General features: G+C 37.8%; 4 protein-coding genes across 4 annotated transcripts; 1 reads left to right on the forward strand and 3 right to left on the reverse strand.

Moving 5' to 3' along the window:
• Nucleotides 1–3,085: 3,085 nt before the first annotated feature.
• Nucleotides 3,086–4,807, reverse strand: LOC111785084 (protein NUCLEAR FUSION DEFECTIVE 4-like). Its single transcript, XM_023665560.2, has one exon. It carries the CDS (start codon nt 4,805–4,807, stop codon nt 3,086–3,088), a length of 1,722 nt encoding a protein of 573 aa, XP_023521328.2.
• A 2,515-nt stretch (nt 4,808–7,322) lies between these two features.
• LOC147786514 (protein NUCLEAR FUSION DEFECTIVE 4-like) lies at nt 7,323–9,044 on the reverse strand. Its single transcript, XM_087120476.1, has one exon. It carries the CDS (start codon nt 9,042–9,044, stop codon nt 7,323–7,325), a length of 1,722 nt encoding a protein of 573 aa, XP_086976602.1.
• A 1,492-nt stretch (nt 9,045–10,536) lies between these two features.
• LOC147786515 (uncharacterized) lies at nt 10,537–16,123 on the forward strand. Its single transcript, XM_087120477.1, has 5 exons — nt 10,537–10,788; nt 12,546–13,625; nt 14,251–14,427; nt 15,063–15,190; nt 15,805–16,123. Exons 1-5 carry the CDS (start codon nt 10,537–10,539, stop codon nt 16,121–16,123), a joined length of 1,956 nt encoding a protein of 651 aa, XP_086976603.1.
• A 5,319-nt stretch (nt 16,124–21,442) lies between these two features.
• Nucleotides 21,443–23,164, reverse strand: LOC147786516 (protein NUCLEAR FUSION DEFECTIVE 4-like). The gene has a single exon (XM_087120478.1). It carries the CDS (start codon nt 23,162–23,164, stop codon nt 21,443–21,445), a length of 1,722 nt encoding a protein of 573 aa, XP_086976604.1.
• Nucleotides 23,165–23,746: the final 582 nt, after the last annotated feature.

The raw sequence follows: 23,746 nt of genomic DNA on the forward strand, positions 1-23,746 counted from the left end.
GCATGCATGCATTCCAAGCAATCCCTACGAGTATTGCTTCCTAAAAATCCGGTGACTTACATGATTGACGCATGCCCTTCATTTAGCGTTTCTACACAAATAGCATTTCTAAAAATACTGATTTTCTCCAATAAGGTCCTAATTCACATAAAAACATGGTTAGGATTAGAATGGGGATAAAAATCGGACAAATAGAAATCGAACGGGCCTAAAAGGAGCTTACACGCACCTTCCGCGCGCCCCGAGTGCCCAGGAGGATTCCAATCGCAGGTCTCACACGCGAGTCACGGACTAGGTTTTGGATGGCAGTTAAGGTTGGACAGCGGGTCGACTGCTTCGCTGGGTTGTGGATCGTTACTCGAGTTAGTGGGTTGGGTCAGATCGTCTTAGAAAGGACAAAGCTGCATTGCTCCACGTGGCATACGAATCGTGGCTCCACCCAAAACTTGACTCGTGTCCCTCTCTGGTCTCGACACGTTTCTCCTATCGCCTCCCTCCCCCCCTCCCTCTCTAATCAAATTTTTGGTTAGATTTTTTCCCATTTTCTCTTTTTTCATATCTTTTGATCCAGAATCCAAATCTGATATAGTTTCGTCGGTAAAGTTATAGACCGTGATTTAAACTGGGTCTGGATATTTTTTTTCTTAAACTTTACTTCAACATAGACCAAAATAAGAGAGTTAAAAATAGGTCGTTCGCCTCCTTATAGTTCTTGGAAAGAGACCTCGAAATATCGATATCAGTCACATTTCCCGGGCAAGTTTCTTCACTGATCTTGTAGAGAAATCCTCCTATATGAACATATTCACGAGTCGCAAATGGTGGTATTGGATCTGAAGAATACCAATAACTCACCTCACGGACCTTCTCGGTTTGTTGACGGAACAAATGGGACTCCGACCTCTTGAACCTCACTATAACTTCAAGAAAGAGGTCCATGAAACTACATCAAGGTTGAGGGCGAATTCCGACGGTGGTCCGGTGAGTACTCTAGCCACTCTTTCTTTCTTCTCTTCTACTTCTCTCAACTTTCCAACTTTTCTTTCTTTTGCAGGTATTGTGTTAAGACCAATCAAGACCCATAATGGGCCCAAGGACAAAATGACCCATAAGTTGTTATTATTAGGAATGGTTGGGATATGATAGCTTATGAGCATGATTATTTTAAATAGCTAGAGTGCATAATTAGAATGCTACACTCAGCATATTCATTTGCATGTTAGAAGAATCCGTGTCAAAAGACTACATTCTTCCATGATGAGAACTAAATGTTTTAAGCTATATAAGAAGATTTTTGCTATGCTAGAAACTTTGATTTTAGTTAAAAAGCTAATAATAGGATTTCAAAATTTAAATCCTTGCACAAACTTGAATAAGAAAATTATGATAAGATTAGAGCACTAGAACTAGAGTTATGTCACAATTATCATGTTAGGACATTTTCAGTGAATCAAAGGCCAATGGATCGTGAGTTATGCTTAAAGAACTGAACTTTAGTGCACCTAGATTATAATTAACCCCATGAATTAGTCCAGAAAGTCCTTAATACAAGTACCTAGTTTACAATTATAGCATGTAGGAGAACTTGGAAAGCTTATCTTGCCTATTAGCAGTGGTGAATGATATCACTAGAGCCAAGACCACTTCATATTCCCTCTAGGAAATTATTAATACTCAGGGACACAAATAGACCTAAAAATACCCTGTTTAGTGGTAGCTTCATGATGAGTACTATTGAGTTTGACTCAGTTTGGTCATAGAGGTAGTGCATTGAGGTTGTTTAGTGTTAATGCTTTTATCATGTATGGAAATGGTTAAGAGTCTCTAAATAGGATTTTTTTTTCCATAAACCCATCTCAAGCAAGAGAATGGGCAACACAGGTAGACTCAATAGTTTGTCTCCACACGAGGTCTTTCCTCCATTTTAGTGTGACGTTATGGTTTGTGGAGGGTTACCAACTATCCTTTTCATAAATGATGTTCAAGATTCATGATGTCATAGCATCCTTCATGTTATTATGTTTGATGAGGTTGCTCCTCTTCAATTTAGGATACCCATAATTTACTTACTAAGAAATGTAAGCTAGTTAAGTAAGTTGTTCACTCTAAAGCTCAATTAGGCCCTTCAGGAGATCCTGCGACACCAGGTTACGTGAACTTCCTCTAAACCACATTTTGGTTTACGGCATGCATGGAAACTACCTTAGGTACTTCAGGAACTCCCAAAAGCTTAGCTAGTTGTACAACTTAGGTCTGAACTTCCTAGATTTTAGACGAAAGCCAATGATAGCTAACTAAGTCATGGATGCAATTAAGAACTTATAAGTAGATTACTTATTGAGTTTATTTATACCCACAAGATATTACCTTTTTCGTTTTTTAGGTGATAGTTGATTTATTAGTCTAGGTGGAAAATTTGTGGGAGTTATGTGGCCATGAAGGAGGCTTTTCCTAGGGCGTCAATCTTTTTGGTACTTGATTTGTATTTTGTTTAATTAAATCTCAAATGGTACATTCGATATCTATTTGTCAGTCCTCTTGCAATTTTTTATTTGAAGTTTCAAAAAACGAGTCACGGTAGAACATAGATGTAAGTCATGATTTAGATATTTTATGTTTTGAATGTATACTTTGTTTTTGATATGTTTGTTAATGATTTCTACAACCTACTTTTTGTAAATTTTTGTTGAATTATATAAAAATCTATTTGATTAACTATTATTTTTAAATTATAGAAATTATCGAGTCGATTTTCATTCTAAGTCAAGAGTGACCCTCTCGATTTTGTATATGGCATATATATGGCATATCAAATGTAAAGTATGTCAATGGTAAGAAATAAAAAGATAGTTGATATTAAATATATCAACCACTAATGTTCCAAAATCATTAAATTTCAAACTCCCTTCTCCCATGTCCACAATTTGTTTTACTAGTCATGCAACTTTCTTGATAATAAATTTATAAATGGTCACGTATTAAAGAAATCCTTATAAAAGAATGAAACACCAACCACACAAAATCAAAAGGCTAAAACTAAAGTAGAATGTCCTGAAGTAGGTATGCTTTTGTTGAGTAGTTTCTCTTATTTACTTTGATCATGAGTTTTCATTTTGTGTTCATTGTTCTTATCATCGGAAGAATATAATTCCATGTTCGAATGCTTAACCTCCATGTCATCTCTGTATTTCTTATATACATCTCCTTTGTAGAAGTCTCGAGTTCTATAAGCTAGCACCAATGAAGCCATCGCTCCAAACAAGGTCACTGCAGCCAAAATCATGAACGATTCATTAAAGCAATGAGTTCCAGTGCAAGTAAGGCCCTTCCCGTTCTTCACATTTCCAATTTTAGTGGCTTCTGCATCGTAAAACCTCCCTATTACTTCCACATTCATTATATAAGATCCAAGTGGGACAGCCAGTTGCCCACAGTTGAGCAGTGTCGAGTAATGTTTGAGGCCGAAGAGATCAGAGATTATGGCGAATATCAATGGAGTTTGGGCTCCAAGGCCAAACCCAATGATCAACGAAGCTACATAGACTGAATTTATATAAGGGAATGCGATGGAGAGCAAGCCGATGCAGGTGAAAACTTGGGTAAGACCGAACAGGAAAGGGCGGGGTAATTTGTATTTGGTCATAAGGGTTTCAGAGATGAAACCGGAGAAGACTCGACCAAAGAAATTGAATATGGAAATCCATGAAACCAAAATACTTATGGAATGATTTGGATATTTAAGTGACTCGGCGATCTGCCCAAGATTGTCAATGGCTGCAACGGACGACCCACATGCAGAAACCGTTGCTATGAAAATAAGAGCCATATCTTTGCTTAGAAGAGCTTGCAAGATGCTGAAATCTTCTCCTCTTTGCGGCTCCTTACATACATTTGAGACACTCGGCAAAGAAATTTTTGAAATTTCCTTAAGTTGTTCACGGGGAATCGAAACAACAATAGAAGGATTCATGGTTTGTTTACCGAGTTTGAAGAGAAAAAGTTCTTCTTTAATAGCTATCAGAAGGGGCAGACAGATTAAGACGACGATGACCACGACGCCACCGGCATAACCAGCCTGAGAGAAAGCAATGTTTCTCTGGGTTATGGTGAGAAAAAAGAGGAACACCGCTATCGCTATGGACACGTAAAGCAAGTGGTAGAACACTTTGAGCTCCTGTGGATGCTTTCGAGCTTTGATTGTCCGAATTGGAAGAAAACACAAGAAACATACAATGGAGGGTAGCCATGAAAGAAGGAGGAGAAGATCGATAGAATTTTGGTTGCCGTGGATTGCTAAATTAATCTGAGTTAGGATGGCACCACCGAGGCCAACGAAACCCTTGAGAAGGCCCAAAATGATACCGCGTTGATCAGGAAAATTTCCAACGCTAGTGACCATAACGGCGGTATTGGGGAAGTTCTGTGAATTAGAAGTAATATAGATGTAAACAAACATTAGCCATAAATGGGGTTTTGGGACGTAGCTAGAAACGGAGAGCCAAATCATAAAGTAGCTGAAGAAATTGGAGGATATCCCCACAAGGAAAAGCATCCACGGAGGAGCCACCTCGGCGAAAAGCCCGGCAAAAACTCCAAGGTTGGAGCCGAGATCTTTAGCAAATCCCAAGGTATTAAGTTGAGTTTGATTGTAGTCAAATTTTGTTTTCAAGAGTTTGGAGTATGTTCCGAACAAGTAAGGTGAACCGCAACCGATCATGATCGGAAAAGAGGTGAACACTGAAAACCATCGTCCTTCGACAACTTGTTTCACAAATAGCCAACTTTCCGTTTCATGGTTGTCGCCCATGGTCACTAACTGGACTATTGGGCGCTAAAAATTTATTATTACTTAGGAATAAGAGGTGTCAGAATTGGCTGAAAATGAGAACGAGAATGAGGAATGAAGAATGAAGAATGAAAGTTGGGAATGAGATTTTGAGTCCCCAATTTGGTGCCCTATAAAGGAAATTTAGTTCCAAACATCTTACCTAACGCAACCTAGATAGAGTTTAATTATGGAAAATGGTTTCGCAAGCGCAAACAAACACTAACTTCCTCTCCTACACCATATATCTTTTTAGATATGTTCACAACAACATAATTTCATGAAATATACCATTTATACGATGATTTTTGCTACTCCATCTTCCTTTTTAAACTCGTCCTAATTTATGCAAAAGTTTTTCCTTTCTTGAATTCTATACTTTTCTAAAGTTTCTGTGTTTGACTCTACAAACTTTCGCTTTTTATTTTTTAATCTTCTTTAGAGAGAGTTATATTATATTTTGAGTATATTGTTTTGAGTATTCAAATGGTAAATCTACTCTTGACCTCAGCTATTTAAAATTTCAACAACTATAACGGTTTGATCTTAAGTCTTATAAAGTATTGAGTTTGCTTTTAAACTCGTAAAAAGAGTTTGTAGCAATTTTACTCTGATCTGTGGAAGGAGTGAAGTAAGATTCTTTTCAAAATTCTCTAGGTACTTGGTGAGTGGAGTAAGTCGAGTTTGATCGAACCAGTGTAAGGGATACAATGTTAAATTTTCTTACTCTTCCCTATTGAACTGTGAAATTAATATCGTGATTTATTCCATATTCTAAGCCTTTCATAATTATTTATTGTTTTGAATAGAGTTATAATGGATCTAAAAAGTTGGATAATTATGAAAATTAAGCATATTTAAATACTTTTTTATTTAAAACCCTATTCTCCCTCTGGAGTTGCCATATCAATCCAATAGATGTGACATTTGACCACAAAGTTGCTTAGGGTACATCTGATCCTTAGGGTTGAGTATAGGATCCTTAAGGTAAATTAGTTAACCACTTTATTTACGCCTATGTCGTGATCCTGTGTATCTTAGAATTATGAGGCGCCACATCGTTTCAGTTCTAATACTGAATGATTTGCTAGGGTCATCGTGGAATAAATTTGATCAATACCGAATTTTTATCCACAAAAGATTATTGGTGAACAGATCCATAACGTCGTGTCAAGTTCTAAGAGGGAGCGACCCTTGTGACTGCCAACTACTAAGTACTCATATGGCCTCGAAAAAGTAGGAGATCCATTGGAAGACCCATATTTATTTTAACATATGATACTAGCACATATTAAATTCTATTATTGAGCATAACTCATCCCATTTTCATATGTTTTCCACTTAACTCATTTCAACTTTGATGAACAAAGTTAAAAGTTTTTCTCAAAGAATCTATAAAAATTAAATTCATACCATTTAATTATGAAAAACTTGGTTAAACTTGGGTTTCCAAAAGTTATTTCCCTTCTCTATTTTCTTAAAAGAATGTCCCTTTAAAAAGGGGTTTTAAAATGGGTCTCCAAAGGAGAGGTTGTTGAAGTCTACCACGAGCAGATATTGTTCTTTGTACTTTCCTTTTTTGGGCTTCCCATCAAGGTTTTTAAAACATGTTTGCTAGGGAGAGGTTTCCACGCCCTTGTAAAGGGTGTTTCGTTCTCCTCCCCAACCGACGTGGGATCTTACAATCCACTCCCCTTCAGGGCCAAGCGTACTCGCTAGCACTCGTTCCCTTTTCCAATGAATGTGGGACCCCCCTATCAATCCCCCATTGGGGCCGAACATCCTTGCAGGCACACCGCCTCGTGTCCACCCCCCTTCGGGGCTCAACCTCCTCGATGGCACATCGCGTGCACTCCTGCCCCGACTCAATTCTACAACTCGCGTGAACTCCTATCCCAAAAATCGACCCACAAACGGAACTCGATCACAGTTTTGACCTGTACGCGCCACTGTCTTTATCTCGGCTTAGCTTCAACATGACTCAGTGCTCCACGACTTCTAATGTGCTTATTCGGGTTGGATTAGGGTTTTTGGACTCCTTCCCTACGCTTTTGGCCCTTGGCCCTTCTAGAGCTATTTTTAACCTTATTGAGGCATTTTAGGTTAATATGAGTTATAAATGGTCAATTTAAATTATATTTTAAGCTAAAAATGAAATTACGAGCTACTATCCCATAGGTTATGTATGTTATATGTCTTAATATGTTGTCGTGAGTTAACAGTCATGTGATGCATGTAGTGGCAGCTCTATTTCAAAAGAAAAATGTGGTCATTTCTGCTCATTTTTTTCGATATTTCATGTTCTGTCAACAAAAAAGTCTTATAATAAAGTTTTATGTTAATAATTTAATGAATAATCATATTAAAATGAAATTTTAAAAAATTAGGGATACAAATATTTGAATCTTCCCTCTCAGAAAATATCTTTCTCAAAGGACCCTATGGGTGTCCTCAAATTGAGTGCCCATGGGAGGTTTGAAAGATTAATGGTTTGGATTTAATCCTCAATGTTCTTCTTGTTATCTAAGTGATAGAACTCCATTTCCGTTTGTGGAATCCATATCTCCTCGTTAAAGTTCTTATACACATCCCTTTTGTAGAATTCTCGAGTCCGGTAAGCCAACACAAACATAATCACGGCTCCAAACAATGTCGCTGCAGCCAATATTGTGAAAGACCCACCAAAGCAATGAGCTCCAGTGCAAGTTAACCCCTTCCCCGCAATCTGCTTATGTTCACGTAAAGCTTCCATATCGTACAACTTTCCGACAACATCCACGTTCAGTATGTAAGACCCAAGTGGGGCTGCCAATTGCCCACAATTGAACAGCGTCGAGTAACGTTTAAGACCAAACATCTCAGATATTACGGCAAATAGCATTGGATTTTGAGCTCCAAATCCAAACCCAATAATTATGGCAGCTAAGTAGACGGAGCCTGGGAAAGGGTAGGCGATGAAAAGCTGGCCAATGCAAGTGATGAGAAAGGCAAAAGCAAAGGTTAGAGGACGAGGCAACTTGTATTTAGTCATGAGGGTTTCTGAGATGAAGCCAGAGAAAACTCGGCCGAAGAAATTGAATATGGAAACCCACGAAACAAGGATGCCTATGGCTCGTTGTGGGTAGCCAAGTGATTCCCCAACTTGACCTAGATTATCTATAGCGGCTAGAGAGGACCCACATCCAGAAAATGTAGCTAAGCAAATAAGAGCCATATCTTTGCTGAACACGGCTTGCAAGATAGTGAAATCCTCCCCTCTTTCAGGCTTGTTCCATATGTTTTGGCAACACGAGGGCGAAACCTCGGGGACTTCCGAACTGGCAGAGGTAGCGAGGGTAGGAGGGTTTTGGTGAAGCATGGAGATTGGGACAGAAGGACCAACTGTTTGCTTGTTGAGTTTGTAGAGCAACAACTCTTCTCTACATGCGATTAAAATGGGTACGCATAGTAAGCAAACCACAAAGGATGCGCCACCTACGTACCCAGCTTGAGAGAAAACCACTTGTTTTTGTGCAATGGTTAAAAACAAGATGAAAATGGCCAGAAGAATTGAGACGTAAAGTAACTGGTAAAACACTTTGAGTTCATCGGGATGCTTACGGATACGGATGGGTCGAATTGAGGGGAAAAGGATGAGGATTAGGAGAGAGGGGAGCCATGCGAAAAGAAGAACCAGATTGGATGGATCATCGTGGCCGTAAATGGCTAAATAAAGTTGGCTTATGATGGCACCTCCAATACCCACGTACCCTTTAAGAAGACCCAAAATGATCCCTCGTCGGTCGGGGAAGTTTCTCACGCTTGTCACCATAATGGCAGTGTTTGCCCAATTTGAAGAATTAGTACTGAAGCAAACCAGAATGAACATTTGCCAGAATTTTGGCTTGGCGATCCGGGCAGTTATGGAGAGCCAAATCAAGAAGAAGCCGGTGAAATTTTGAAATGCCCCAATTATGAAGAGAACCCACGTCGGAGTCACCTCCGCCAGAAGCCCCGCGATAATTCCGATGTTCGACCCGAGATCTTTGGCGAATCCCAATGTGTTAATTTGGGTTTGGCTGTAATCAAATTGGGTTTTTATGACTTTCGAATATGTTGGAAACACGTAAGTGGTGCCGTTGCCGATCATCATTATCAGTCCCGCGAATACACTAAACCATCGTCCTGCTACCACTTGTTTGATGAAAGCCCAAGCTTCTGATCCTCCCTTGTTGCCCATATCTTTTCTTGGTGCCAAGCAATTCAGTGCCTCACTCTTTTAAAACCAATTCAGTTCGGTAAATTTTAATGGACAAGAAGCCAAACTCAAACTTCCTCATCTCAACATAACCATTGTCTTTTTGTTACCCTAAAATAACCCAAAGCATAACTACATGCTCTCACCAAAATGAGACATTCATTCATTTGTAGGTTACAAGTTTAATCCCTTCTACTTTAATTAACATTTCATCAAAATTAAGCATTAATTTTTCTTAACCCACATTTAATTTCTAATTAATTTATCATTCTAATTAATTTAATTGAATGTGATGACACACAAATTCCCGTAGATACTCTAGACAACACTGAATTATCATGTTCCTGGTTTGAAGAAAAATCTTGCTTTCTGTATCACAAATAACAGATTCAGGAGAGTATATTCTTTTTGGTCCTAAAGATATTCAAATTCTTTCTTATGTGAAACATGTTGCTGTTGATATCCTGTTCTTTGGAAAAAAGAAAAGAATCCTTGTATGTTTTATCGGCTAGGGATGAATATATCAAGAAAATTGGTCATAATGCAAGCTCAACGTTTTGGCATGTTCGTTTGGGTTAGGTGAGTTTTTCAGTTGTTGCAGAAAATATCCACAAAACAACATCGTTCCTATTTAAAAAGATATTCAGCATGATGAGATTTGTCCAGGCTGTCAATATGGCAAGTCTCATCGTCTTCCTTTCCCAAGCTCATGGAGTAGAGCTTCAACAGTATTGAAATTCATCAATTCTGATCTTTTGGGTCCAACGCGAACAACAAGCTATACCGGCCTTCAGTACGTGATGGTGTTTGTGGATGATTTCTCTCGTTTCAGTTGGGCATACTTCTTAGAACACAAAAGTGAAGTTTTTTTCAAAGTTTATTCAGTTTTGTTACAGATGACGTATTTGTTTAGATTGTTGTATCTGATTAAATCTCCTTTATAGTTAAGAGTTAGATTTAGTTTTGATTTGATTTAATTTTAATTTGATTTAGTTTTGATTTGATTTAGTTTTTTATTTCTTTACTGGTTTGTTAACCGATTTTCTACCGATTTTTAGGTAGATTCTTTAAATATCTTTTTGTATTGTTTATATATACAGAGAGAGCATTCTTGCACTTCATAATATAATCTTCTTATCAACCATTCAATCACTCATTATTTCATTAACAGTTGGTATCAGAGCTATTTTCTTAAGTGATCGGTGAGATCAAAATGGAAGGAGAATCCAGTTTTTCAGCTGTTGCACCACCAGTCTTCGATGGAGACAATAATCAAATGTGGGCAATTCGTATGGAGAGTTATCTAGAGGCTTTGGATAGTTGGGAAGTAATAGAAGAGGATTACGAGGTCCCTCCGCTTCCAGCAAATCCTACTGTAGCACAAATCAAAGTACAGAAGGAAAAGAAGACGAGAAAATCAAAGGCAAAAGCTTGCCTATTTGCCGCTGTATCTCAAATGATCTTCATACAAATAATGTCCCTCAAAACAGCAAAGGAAATCTGGGATTATATCAAGGCCGAATATGAAGGAGATGAGAGGATTTGTGGAATAAAAGTCCTGAATTTGATTAGGAATTTCGAGTTGCGGAAGATGAAGGAGTCGGAATCGGAGTCGGTGAAAGAGTACTCTAACAGACTTCTCAACACTGCCAACAAGGTGAGATTGCTTGGTTCTGTGTTAAATGATTCCAGGATCGTTGAAAAGCTGCTAGTCACTGGAATAGAAGTTTGTGATGGTGTTAATATAACACATGCGGAAGCAACTTGAATCTTAGGCACTTTTAGAACATCAATTATAGTAAATAACTAGCATGTTCACAAGTATTAAAACTTAATGAGTTTGAATACTAACCTTTTGTAGTTCAAATTCCTTTTTCCTCACGAACCGGTTTCGAACCACCACTAGTGTCTTCTCCACTATCCTCCGCCCTTAGAACGGGATTGTGGAATCCGGTGAGTGACTAGACTTGGGAGGGATTTTGTATATATGAAGAGAGTGTTTGTGAGAGGTTTTTCTCAAGGTTTTTCACCGAGAAGAACTTTCATGTACCATGATCACTCTATTTATAGAGTCATGTTTGCATGTTCATGCAAATTTGAGATCACCAAATTTTGATACTCAAAATTTCACTCAAACTTGTGGGGTTTATTTGGCAAGCATGCAAGTTTGGTTAAACAAAATTTTGACACCTCAAAATTCCACTGACATGAATTTTTACATTAAATGAAGCCAACATTTTGACTTTCTTCATTTTAATTCAACAATTAATTTGAATAATTAATTTCAAATTAAAGTAATATTAAATGAGTAATTAAACTATTTAATTAATATTTAATATTAACTCAAAAGCCAATCTCAATCAATTCCGATACATATTTGATTAAAATCTTTAAAACTTATTTAAATATCTCAAATTCTCTCTTTTTGTTTAATTCGTAAATAAAACAAAAATGCGGTTAAATATATCGTACAATGTAGCGCATATTCTCTAATTTGAATTCGAACACTTCGAACTCACTCGTCACACTATTCTATTGTTTAGTTCGATATGAGCTAGCAGAGGGACCTAATGGACCTATAGATCATGGGCTCCAACGATCCAAGATTAACCCGTTAAACTCATTAACCTTGTTAATCAACAACACTCGTTAACTACTAGGACACTCCACTATAGCCTAGTAGTTGTACTCCCCTCACTATAGATATATTTCTGTCCATTTGATATAACCATGATTAGTAAGTCGATCCTTCACAGGTTGTTCGTAGCTAAAGCTGGGTCAATTAGCCGTTTTACCCCTGAAGTTGCTTCTTGTTTCTTATGTCCCACCGATCCTCTTATGAACAATTGGTTTGTGGTTCAACCAGTAAACCGAATCCCTCTCAGGCCAATGAGTGGGTGGGGCCCCTTGTTCAAGATCTGGAGTCAGTACTTAAGGGAACTACCTCTCTTCTATCCCTAAAAGTGGGTAGGAGCGAATTCCATCTTGCACCCCACGTCCCCAGCTATTCACCCAGTCTTACCCCTGAAATGGGAGGTCTATTGAGTCGGCAAACTTGAGCCACTCTCACCCATGCAAATCTAAGGATAATTCCGAATAAACAGGAGTTCATGGTTAGCTCAGGATTAAGATCGAGTTACCTAGGTCATCGAATGAAATGAAAATCAGTCTCAACAGTAAACAACATTATAAAGTGAGAGTGATTTTCTTCATGGTCCGATCTTATGCAATACTCATTGCATAGGATGCCCTCACTCACATGTCTTCACATGTACAATTTAGTGATCACATTGTTTATATCATATACAAAAGTGGACCGCATCCATAGTGTCCCCAGAATAAGGTACTCAAAGGATCTTCATGCAAATAATGTCCCTCAAAACAGCAAAGAAAATCTGAGATTATCTCAAGGCTGAATATGAAGGAGATGAGAGGATTCGTGGAATGAAAGTCCTGAATTTGATAAGGGATTTCGAGTTGCAGAAGATGAAGGAGTCGGATTCAGTGAAAGAGTACTCTGACAAACTTCTCAGCATTGCCAACAAGGTGAGATTGCTTGGTTTTGTGTTAAATGATTCCAGGATCGTTGAAAAGCTGCTAGTCACTGTTCCAGAGAAGTTTGAAGCCACCATTACTACTCTGGAGAACACCAAAGACTTGTCAAAGATTTCTCTTACAGAGCTCTTGAATGCTTTACAAGCACAAGAGCAAAGGAGGTCTATGAGGCGGCAAGAAGGGGTGATTGAAGGTGTGCTACATGTCAAGCATCAAAACAACAGCAGGTATAAAAACAAGAAAATTTTCAAAAATCAATCAACGAATGGAGATCCATCTGCCAATTATCAGAAGACAAAAGGAGGAGGTTTCGAAAAATCCTATCCACCTTGCTGCCATTGTGAGAAGAAAGGTCATCCACCATACAAGTGTTGGAGAAGACCTAACACCTTCTACTCCAAATGCAATCAACTTGGACATGAAGTTGTGATCTGCAAAGCCAAAGATCAGGTGAAAGAAGTAGATGCACATGTAGTTGATCAAGAAGAAGAAGAAGAAGAAGATCAATTGTTTATGGTCACTTCTTCCACAGGCAAAGAATCAAGCGAGAGATGGTTGAATGACAGTGGGTGCACAAATCACATGACATATGACAAGCAGTTTATTGAGGAATTAAGAGACACTGAAGTCAAGAGAGTGAGGATTGGTAGTGGTGAACACTTGGAAGTCAAGGGAAAAGGCATAGTAGCTATAACAAGCTATGAAGGTACAAAATTTATTCGAGATGGTTTATTTGTGCCTAAAATTGATCAAAATCTCTTAAGCTTTGGTCAGCTACTTGATAAAGGCTCTAAAGTGTTGTTTGAGAATAAGCAGTCCTTGATCAGAGATGCTAGTGGCAAAGACTTGTTCAATGTCAAAATGAAAGGAAAAATCTTTTCTCTAAATCCGACGGCCTTTATATCTAGAGTTAGTGCCACTGAGATTTGGCACAAAAGACTTGGGCACTTTCATGATCGAGGTTTGCTTCATAAGCAGTCAAAGAAACTGGCAGGACTCGCTGACATTGTTAATGACATGCCTCTTTGTGGTGCTAGTAATTTTTGGAAGCAACATAGGCAACCCTTTCCTAAACAGGCATAGAGAGCCTCGAAAAAACTGCAGCTGGTTCGTACTGATCTTTGTGGTCCTCAGCGAACACCATCATTAAATGGTAATCTTTATTACATTATTTTTATTGCTGATCTAACAAGAATGTGTTGGATCTTCTTTATGAAGCAAAAGTCAGAAGTTGCGGGTGTATTTTGGAAATTCAAAGCCAGAGTTGAGAATGAAATTGCATGCTTGATTCAGACTGTAAGATCAGATAATGGCAAGTAGTACACTTTTGAAACTTTTAACAGGTTTTGTGAAGAGGCTGGAATTGAACATCAATTGACAGCACCATGCACTCCTCAACAGAATGGCGTTAGTGAAAGGAGGAATAGATTCATAATGGAGATGACGAGATGCATGCTTCATGAGAAGAATCTTCCAAAACGTTTTTGGGGAGAAGCAGCAAACACTGCTGTGTACTTGCAAAATCGAATATCAACAAAATCTGTGAAGAACCTGACACCATTTGAAGCTTGATATGGTTACAAACCTTCTTTAAAGTTCCTATGGGGGTCTTTGCTTCACTTACATTCCACAGGTCAAGCATGATAAGCATGACAAGCTTGACAAAAAGGCAGAAGCTGGCATCTTTGTTTGGTATAGCACTATATTCAAAACTTACAGAGTTTTTCAACCACACACTAGTCGTGTTATTGTGAGCCGAGATATTCATTTTATTGGAAATGCACAATGGAATTGGGAAGAATTGACGAAGGTGAATCAGATTTCTAATGCACCAAACAATTTAATCTTTGGTAGCATGTTAGAAGAGTCTGAAGATGAATGACTAGAAGAGTCTGAAGATGAATGACAAGAAGAGTCTGAAGATGAACGACAAGAAGAGTCTAAAGATGAACGACAAGATGCTTTGGTTGATGAGATGCACGTGTCAAAGGAGGAGCTTTCGATGATCGAGAAAGACAAAACCTGGGAATTGGTTAATTGACCTCTGAACAGAAAGATAATTGGAGTAAGATGGATCTTCAGAAAAAAGCTTCGAGTTCACAACATCTAAACAAGGAGGAGTGTTAAAAGATCATGTATTTGTTTAGATTGTTGTATTTGATTAAATCTCCTTATAGTTAAGAGTTAGATATAGCTTTGATTTGATTTAATTTTGATTTGATTTAATTTTGATTTGATTTAGTTTTTTATTCGTTTACTCGTTTGTTACCAGATTTTCTGCATATTTTTAGATAGATTTTCTAAATATCTTTTTGTATTATTTGTATATATATAGAGCATTCTTACTCTTCATAATATAATCTTCTTATCAACCATTCAATCACTCATTCTTTCACTAACAAGTTTAAGTATGCTGTAGAAAAAGAATTTGAATTGAAAATCTAGTGCTTGCGCACTGATAATGGAGGGAAATTTCTTTCAAATGATTTTATGGAATACTCCAAGGAGCATGGGATTCAGGGTCAACTGACTTGTCCAGAACCCCCGCAACAAAATGGGGTGGCTGAGCACAAGTTAGCTCATCTTACATCAGTTTGCTTGTCTTGGCTGCATGCGAGGAGTCTTCCAAGAGAGTTATGGGCATCGTTTTTTCAAATAGCTTGTCATGTTGTAAATGGCTGCCTCCATGGTCAGGGACAGAATCATCACCATTCGACCTAATTTATCATCGTAAATCCAAAGTGAGTTATTTTCGTAATTTTGGGTCTATTTGTTATGTTCATGTACTGAAACATAATCGAACTAAACTGTACCCAAAAGACAAGAAAAGCATTTTTGTTGGCTATGATACTCATAAAAAGCGTTGGTGGGGTATGGATTTGGAAACAAAGAAGGTTATTGTATCTCGTGATGTGGTGTTTGATGAAATTTCATGTTACAAAGACGATGCAGATGGCAGCAAAATTATAACTACTATTGCACGCTTTCCTAATGATTCTACGTTAGGGAGAAAGAAAATTTTCAATTGCGACAGACATTCAAGCTGAGGAGAATACACAAGCCACTACAAATATTGAGGTTGACACAAGAAAAAATCCTCAAAGACAGAAAAAGTTACGAGATCATTTGTCCGATTTTGTAGTTGACAATTTTCTGTTCTATCTTGTTTTTTTATGGGAGATACAAGGGAAAATGAGCCGAAGTTGTATAGTGAAGCTAAAGGGATTTCAGAATGGGAAAATGCAATGATGGAACAAATTTCAGCACTTGAAAAAAATGACACCTGTGAGCTTGTACCCAAGTCTCATGATGCCGATTCAATTACTTGTAAGAGGGTTTACAAGTTGAAGAAAAAAGCTGATGATAGAATTGATAGACACAAAGCTCGTCTTGTTGCTCGTGGGTTCTCTCAGCAATATGGTCGAGACTATGATGAGGCTTTTAGTTCGGTTGCAAGGATGACATCATTACGGACAATCATCTCTTTAGCTGCTAGTAAAGGCTGAAAGTTTTGGCAGCTTGATGTGGAAAATGCTTTCTTTTACGGAGAGTTGGATCGTGATATTTTTATGGAGCAGCCGCAAGGATTTACCTCTAAGGAATATCCTGATTATGTGTGCAGACTTAAGAAGACATTGTACGGACTCGAGCAAGCTCCTCGTGCTTGGTTTGGTAAGATTGCTCAATATCTTAATTTTTGTTGTTTTAAGTCTTCATGTGCTGATTCGAGCTTATATGTTAAGAAAAAAACAACTGTATGCACCCTGCCCTTACTTTAGGTTGATGACGTGATTATTACTCGTGATGATATTTTTGAAATCAGTAGTCTCAAAGATGTCTTGTCTGTTCGTTTTGGAATGACAAGATTAGGTGAAGCTGATTGTTTTCTGGGTTTGGAAACTAAGAAGTGTGATGGTTATTTTCTCTCTAAAAAAGAATATATAGCATGTTTATTGCAGCGGTTTCGTATAGAGAATTCAAGAGATAAAATTACTCCTATATAACCAAATCTCAAATTAGCTAGAAATTAAGGGAAGTCATTAGAAGATGGTACATTCTTTCTGCACCTTGTTGGTAGTTTATTCTATTTAACTATCACAAGGCCAGACATTTCTTTTCAGTAGGAGTTATGTCTCAATTTATGGATAAGCCACATGAGACTCATTTAATTGCAGCAAAAAGGATTCTTTGTTACATCAATGACATTCTAAATTATGGATTCATGTATGAGAAATCAAAGTCATTTTTCTTAAGTAGTTTTGTGGATGCTGATTGGGCTAGTGACGTGAACGACAGATGCTCCACAACAAGTTTTTGTTTTACAGTAGGCTCAGCTGCAATTTCATGGTGCAGTAAAAAGCAAAGCACTATTGCTTTGTCCAGTTGTGAAGCAAAATATGTAGCTGCTACAATGGCTACTCAAGAATGTTTGTGGCTCAGGAGGCTTATTCAAGAAATGGTGACTACTCTCAATCATCCCACTCAAATTAATTGTGATAATCAAAGTGCAATAAAACTTGCTGGAAATCCGGTGTTTCATTCTCGTTCGAAACATATTGAAACTCATTATTATTATGTTCGAGAGAAAGTGTTATTGCAGGATGTTGAATTGAAAAATACATACTAATAAGCAAGTTGCAGACATATTTACTAAGCCACTTGTCAAAGTGAAGTTTGAGGTTTTTCGTAAGACTCTCGGAGTTATTGAGAAATAAGCTTGCATTAACGAAGGCTGCAGAATTTAGTGTAACTTATTGCTAGTTTGAATTAGTCAAGTTATTCATTTCTATTAGGAGTCTGTTAGCTTTATTTCTGCAAATAAATTAGTTGCACGTTAAGTAGTTTGGTGCAAATCGGTTCAGTCTTTATAGAAGTTATTTCAGTTTAAATAGAAGTCTTACCATTAGTAAAATACACCTACAGTACAACACTTCATATTTCAGTTTTCTCTGTATTGTCTTTCTTGAGTAATAATAATTTCAGATTTATTCATGTTTTTTAGTGTTAGATATTGTGTCATGGTTCTCTATCCTTTAATTTAAACTCTAAGAGTTCCCTTATGCCGCCAAGCTGTGAATGACTCGTGACCTACGAGGAGCTACCTCAAGAATGGCTTATGGGACTACTTGGTATCTTACCTAGGAAGTGAGCTGCAACCCCCTAGGTCCATAATAGTCCACCTCATCGGGGAGGGGCTACCCTTCCCTTATCTCATCCAACTAAATGGTCTGTACGACATGGGCTCGCGTTTCCCATGCAAAACGGCTAGGAGCAGTGGATTCTAATCGGGAATCCCTGGTCCCTCATGAAGCTAAGAGACCGTTCATACACTTGCAGCCTAAGGGTACTCCTAAGGTGGTTTGTATGTCGTGGTGGTTTATTAGGCTTCTATGACTTGTCATTCTAACCACAAATCTCTAGACTTAACATAATACTGGATAATGAAAACTAAGTGTGTGTGCAACTATTTTCTAGCATCATCATACATAATTCATGTAAAATAAAAAAATACATGCTCAACGGAGCGATAACATCCATCAAGCTTCCGGAGCACAAAGTTCACAAATTCTCATCTTCCTTTAACCATGAATTAAACACATACATATATAACGGAAGTTTAAAGCATAAGTGCAACACTCAGACGATTCTCATAATGCTTCACATATTACATCCAAACTCGTAATAATCACATTACTAAAATTCAGTCATGGAAAGCTGCCACCTAAGGTAAATTCACTAGCATGCATGCATTCCAAGCAATCCCTACGAGTATTGCTTCCTAAAAATCCGGTGACTTACATGATTGACGCATGCCCTTCATTTAGCGTTTCTACACAAATAGCATTTCTAAAAATACTGATTTTCTCCAATAAGGTCCTAATTCACATAAAAACATGGTTAGGATTAGAATGGGGATAAAAATCGGACAAATAGAAATCGAACGGGCCTAAAAGGAGCTTACACGCACCTTCCGCGCGCCCCGAGTGCCCAGGAGGATTCCAATCGCAGGTCTCACACGCGAGTCACGGACTAGGTTTTGGATGGCAGTTAAGGTTGGACAGCGGGTCGACTGCTTCGCTGGGTTGTGGATCGTTACTCGAGTTAGTGGGTCGGGTCAGACCGTCTTAGAAAGGACAAAGCTGCATTGCTCCACGTGGCATACGAATCGTGGCTCCACCCAAAACTTGACTCGTGTCCCTCTCTGGTCTCGACACGTTTCTCCTATCGCCTCCCTCCCCCCCTCCCTCTCTAATCAAATTTTTGGTTAGATTTTTTCCCATTTTCTCTTTTTTCATATCTTTTGATCCAGAATCCAAATCTGATATAGTTTCGTCGGTAAAGTTATAGACCGTGATTTAAACTGGGTCTGGATATTTTTTTTCTTAAACTTTACTTCAACATAGACCAAAATAAGAGAGTTAAAAATAGGTCGTTCGCCTCCTTATAGTTCTTGGAAAGAGACCTTGAAATATCGATATCAGTCACATTTCCCGGGCAAGTTTCTTCACTGATCTTGTAGAGAAATCCTCCTATATGAACATATTCACGAGTCGCAAATGGTGGTCTTGGATCTGAAGAATACCAATAACTCACCTCACGGACCTTCTCGGTTTGTTGACGGAACAAATGGGACTCCGACCTCTTGAACCTCACTATAACTCCAAGAAAGAGGTCCATGAAACTACATCAAGGTTGAGGGCGAATTCCGGCGGTGGTCCGGTGAGTACTCTAGCCACTCTTTCTTTCTTCTCTTCTACTTATCTCAACTTTCCAACTTTTCTTTCTTTTTCAGGTATTGTGTTAAGACCAATCAAGACCCATAATGGGCCCAAGGACAAAATGACCCATAAGTTGTTATTATTAGGAATGGTTGGGATATGATAGCTTATGAGCATGATTATTTTAAATAGCTAGAGTGCATAATTAGAATGCTACACTCAGCATATTGATTTGCATGTTAGAAGAATCCGTGTCAAAAGACTACATTCTTCCATGATGAGAACTAAATGTTTTAAGCTATATAAGAAGATTTTTGCTATGCTAGAAACTTTGATTTTAGTTAAAACACTAATAATAGGATTTCAAAATTTAAATCCTTGCACAAACTTGAATAAGAAAATTATGATAAGATTAGAGCACTAGAACTAGAGTTATGTCACAATTATCATGTTAGGACATTTTCAGTGAATCAAAGGCCAATGGATCGTGAGTTATGCTTAAAGAACTGAACTTTAGTGCACCTAGATTATAATTAACCCCATGAATTAGTCCAGAAAGTCCTTAATACAAGTACCTAGTTTACAATTATAGCATGTAGGAGAACTTGGAAAGCTTATCTTGCCTATTAGCAGTGGTGAATGATATCACTAGAGCCAAGACCACTTCATATTCCCTCTAGGAAATTATTAATACTCAGGGACACAAATAGACCTAAAAATACCCTGTTTAGTGGTAGCTTCATGATGAGTACTATTGAGTTTGACTCAGTTTGGTCATAGAGGTAGTGCATTGAGGTTGTTTAGTGTTAATGCTTTTATCATGTATGGAAATGGTTAAGAGTCTCTAAATAGGATTTTTTTTTTCCATAAACCCATCTCAAGCAAGAGAATGGGCAACACAGGTAGACTCAGTAGTTTGTCTCCACACGAGGTCTTTCCTCCATTTTAGTGTGACGTTATGGTTTGTGGAGGGTTACCAACTATCCTTTTCATAAATGATGTTCAAGATTCATGATGTCATAGCATCCTTCATGTTATTATGTTTGATGAGGTTGCTCCTCTTCAATTTAGGATACCCATAATTTACTTCCTAAGAAATGTAAGCTAGTTAAGTAAGTTGTTCACTCTAAAGCTCAATTAGGCCCTTCAGGAGATCCTGCGACACCAGGTTACGTGAACTTCCTCTAAACCACATTTTGGTTTACGGCATGCATGGAAACTACCTTAGGTACTTCAGGAACTCCCAAAAGCTTAGCTAGTTGTACAACTTAGGTCTGAACTTCCTAGATTTTAGACGAAAGCCAATGATAGCTAACTAAGTCATGGATGCAATTAAGAACTTATAAGTAGATTACTTATTGAGTTTATTTATACCCACAAGATATTACCTTTTTCGTTTTTTAGGTGATAGTTGATTTATTAGTCTAGGTGGAAAATTTGTGGGAGTTATGTGGCCAAGAAGGAGGCTTTTCCTAGGGCGTCAATCTTTTTGGTACTTGATTTGTATTTTGTTTAATTAAATCTCAAATGGTACATTCGATATCTATTTGTCAGTCCTCTTGCAATTTTTTATTTGAAGTTTCAAAAAACGAGTCACGGTAGAACATAGATGTAAGTCATGATTTAGATATTTTATGTTTTGAATGTATACTTTGTTTTTGATATGTTTGTTAATGATTTCCACAACCTACTTTTTGTAAATTTTTGTTGAATTATATAAAAATCTATTTGATTAACTATTATTTTTAAATTATAGAAATTATCGAGTCGATTTTCATTCTAAGTCAAGAGTGACCCTCTCGATTTTGTATATGGCATATATATGGCATATCAAATGTAAAGTATGTCAATGGTAAGAAATAAAAAGATAGTTGATATTAAATATATCAACCACTAATGTTCCAAAATCATTAAATTTCAAACTCCCTTCTCCCATGTCCACAATTTGTTTTACTAGTCATGCAACTTTCTTGATAATAAATTTATAAATGGTCACGTATTAAAGAAATCCTTATAAAAGAATGAAACACCAACCACACAAAATCAAAAGGCTAAAACTAAAGTAGAATGTCCTGAAGTAGGTATGCTTTTGTTGAGTAGTTTCTCTTATTTACTTTGATCATGAGTTTTCATTTTGTGTTCATTGTTCTTATCATCGGAAGAATATAATTCCACGTTCGAATGCTTAACCTCCATGTCATCTCTGTATTTCTTATATACATCTCCTTTGTAGAAGTCTCGAGTTCTATAAGCTAGCACCAATGAAGCCATCGCTCCAAACAAGGTCACTGCAGCCAAAATCATGAACGATTCATTAAAGCAATGAGTTCCAGTGCAAGTAAGGCCCTTCCCGTTCTTCACATTTCCAATTTTAGTGGCTTCTGCATCGTAAAACCTCCCTATTACTTCCACATTCATTATATAAGATCCAAGTGGGACAGCCAGTTGCCCACAGTTGAGCAGTGTCGAGTAATGTTTGAGGCCGAAGAGATCAGAGATTATGGCGAATATCAATGGAGTTTGGGCTCCAAGGCCAAACCCAATGATCAACGAAGCTACATAGACTGAATTTATATAAGGGAATGCGATGGAGAGCAAGCCGATGCAGGTGAAAACTTGGGTAAGACCGAACAGGAAAGGGCGGGGTAATTTGTATTTGGTCATAAGGGTTTCAGAGATGAAACCGGAGAAGACTCGACCAAAGAAATTGAATATGGAAATCCATGAAACCAAAATACTTATGGAATGATTTGGATATTTAAGTGACTCGGCGATCTGCCCAAGATTGTCAATGGCTGCAACGGACGACCCACATGCAGAAACCGTTGCTATGAAAATAAGAGTCATATCTTTGCTTAGAAGAGCTTGCAAGATGCTGAAATCTTCTCCTCTTTGCGGCTCCTTACATACATTTGAGACACTCGGCAAAGAAATTTTTGAAATTTCCTTAAGTTGTTCACGGGGAATCGAAACAACAATAGAAGGATTCATGGTTTGTTTACCGAGTTTGAAGAGAAAAAGTTCTTCTTTAATAGCTATCAGAAGGGGCAGACAGATTAAGACGACGATGACCGCGACGCCACCGGCATAACCAGCCTGAGAGAAAGCAATGTTTCTCTGGGTTATGGTGAGAAAAAAGAGGAACACCGCTATCGCTATGGACACGTAAAGCAAGTGGTAGAACACTTTGAGCTCCTGTGGATGCTTTCGAGCTTTGATTGTCCGAATTGGAAGAAAACACAAGAAACATACAATGGAGGGTAGCCATGAAAGAAGGAGGAGAAGATCGATAGAATTTTGGTTGCCGTGGATTGCTAAATTAATCTGAGTTAGGATGGCACCACCGAGGCCAACGAAACCCTTGAGAAGGCCCAAAATGATACCGCGTTGATCAGGAAAATTTCCAACGCTAGTGACCATAACGGCGGTATTGGGGAAGTTCTGTGAATTAGAAGTAATATAGATGTAAACAAACATTAGCCATAAATGGGGTTTTGGGACGTAGCTAGAAACGGAGAGCCAAATCATAAAGTAGCTGAAGAAATTGGAGGATATCCCCACAAGGAAAAGCATCCACGGTGGAGCCACCTCGGCGAAAAGCCCGGCAAAAACTCCAAGGTTGGAGCCGAGATCTTTAGCAAATCCCAAGGTATTAAGTTGAGTTTGATTGTAGTCAAATTTTGTTTTTAAGAGTTTGGAGTATGTTCCGAACAAGTAAGGTGAACCGCAACCGATCATGATCGGAAAAGAGGTGAACACTGAAAACCATCGTCCTTCGACAACTTGTTTCACAAATAGCCAACTTTCCGTTTCATGGTTGTCGCCCATGGTCACTAACTGGACTATTGGGCGCTAAAAATTTATTATTACTTAGGAATAAGAGGTGTCAGAATTGGCTGAAAATGAGAACGAGAATGAGGAATGAAGAATGAAGAATGAAAGTTGGGAATGAGATTTTGAGTCCCCAATTTGGTGCCCTATAAAGGAAATTTAGTTCCAAAACATCTTACCTAACGCAACGTAGATAGAGTTTAATTATGGAAAATGGTTTCGCAAGCGCAAACAAACACTAACTTCCTCTCCTACACCATATATCTTTTTAGATATGTTCACAACAACATAATTTCATGAAATATACCATTTATACGATGATTTTTGCTACTCCATCTTCCTTTTTAAACTCGTCCTAATTTATGCAAAAGTTTTTCCTTTCTTGAATTCTATACTTTTCTAAAGTTTCTGTGTTTGACTCTACAAACTTTCGCTTTTTATTTTTTAATCTTCTTTAGAGAGAGTTATATTATATTTTGAGTATATTGTTTTGAGTATTCAAATGGTAAATCTACTCTTGACCTCAGCTATTTAAAATTTCAACAACTATAACGGTTTGATCTTAAGTCTTATAAAGTA

Source organism: Cucurbita pepo, chromosome 20 (assembly GCF_057944985.1).
Source record: "Cucurbita pepo subsp. pepo isolate OVF chromosome 20, ASM5794498v1, whole genome shotgun sequence".
NCBI classification, from domain to species: domain Eukaryota; kingdom Viridiplantae; phylum Streptophyta; class Magnoliopsida; order Cucurbitales; family Cucurbitaceae; genus Cucurbita; species Cucurbita pepo.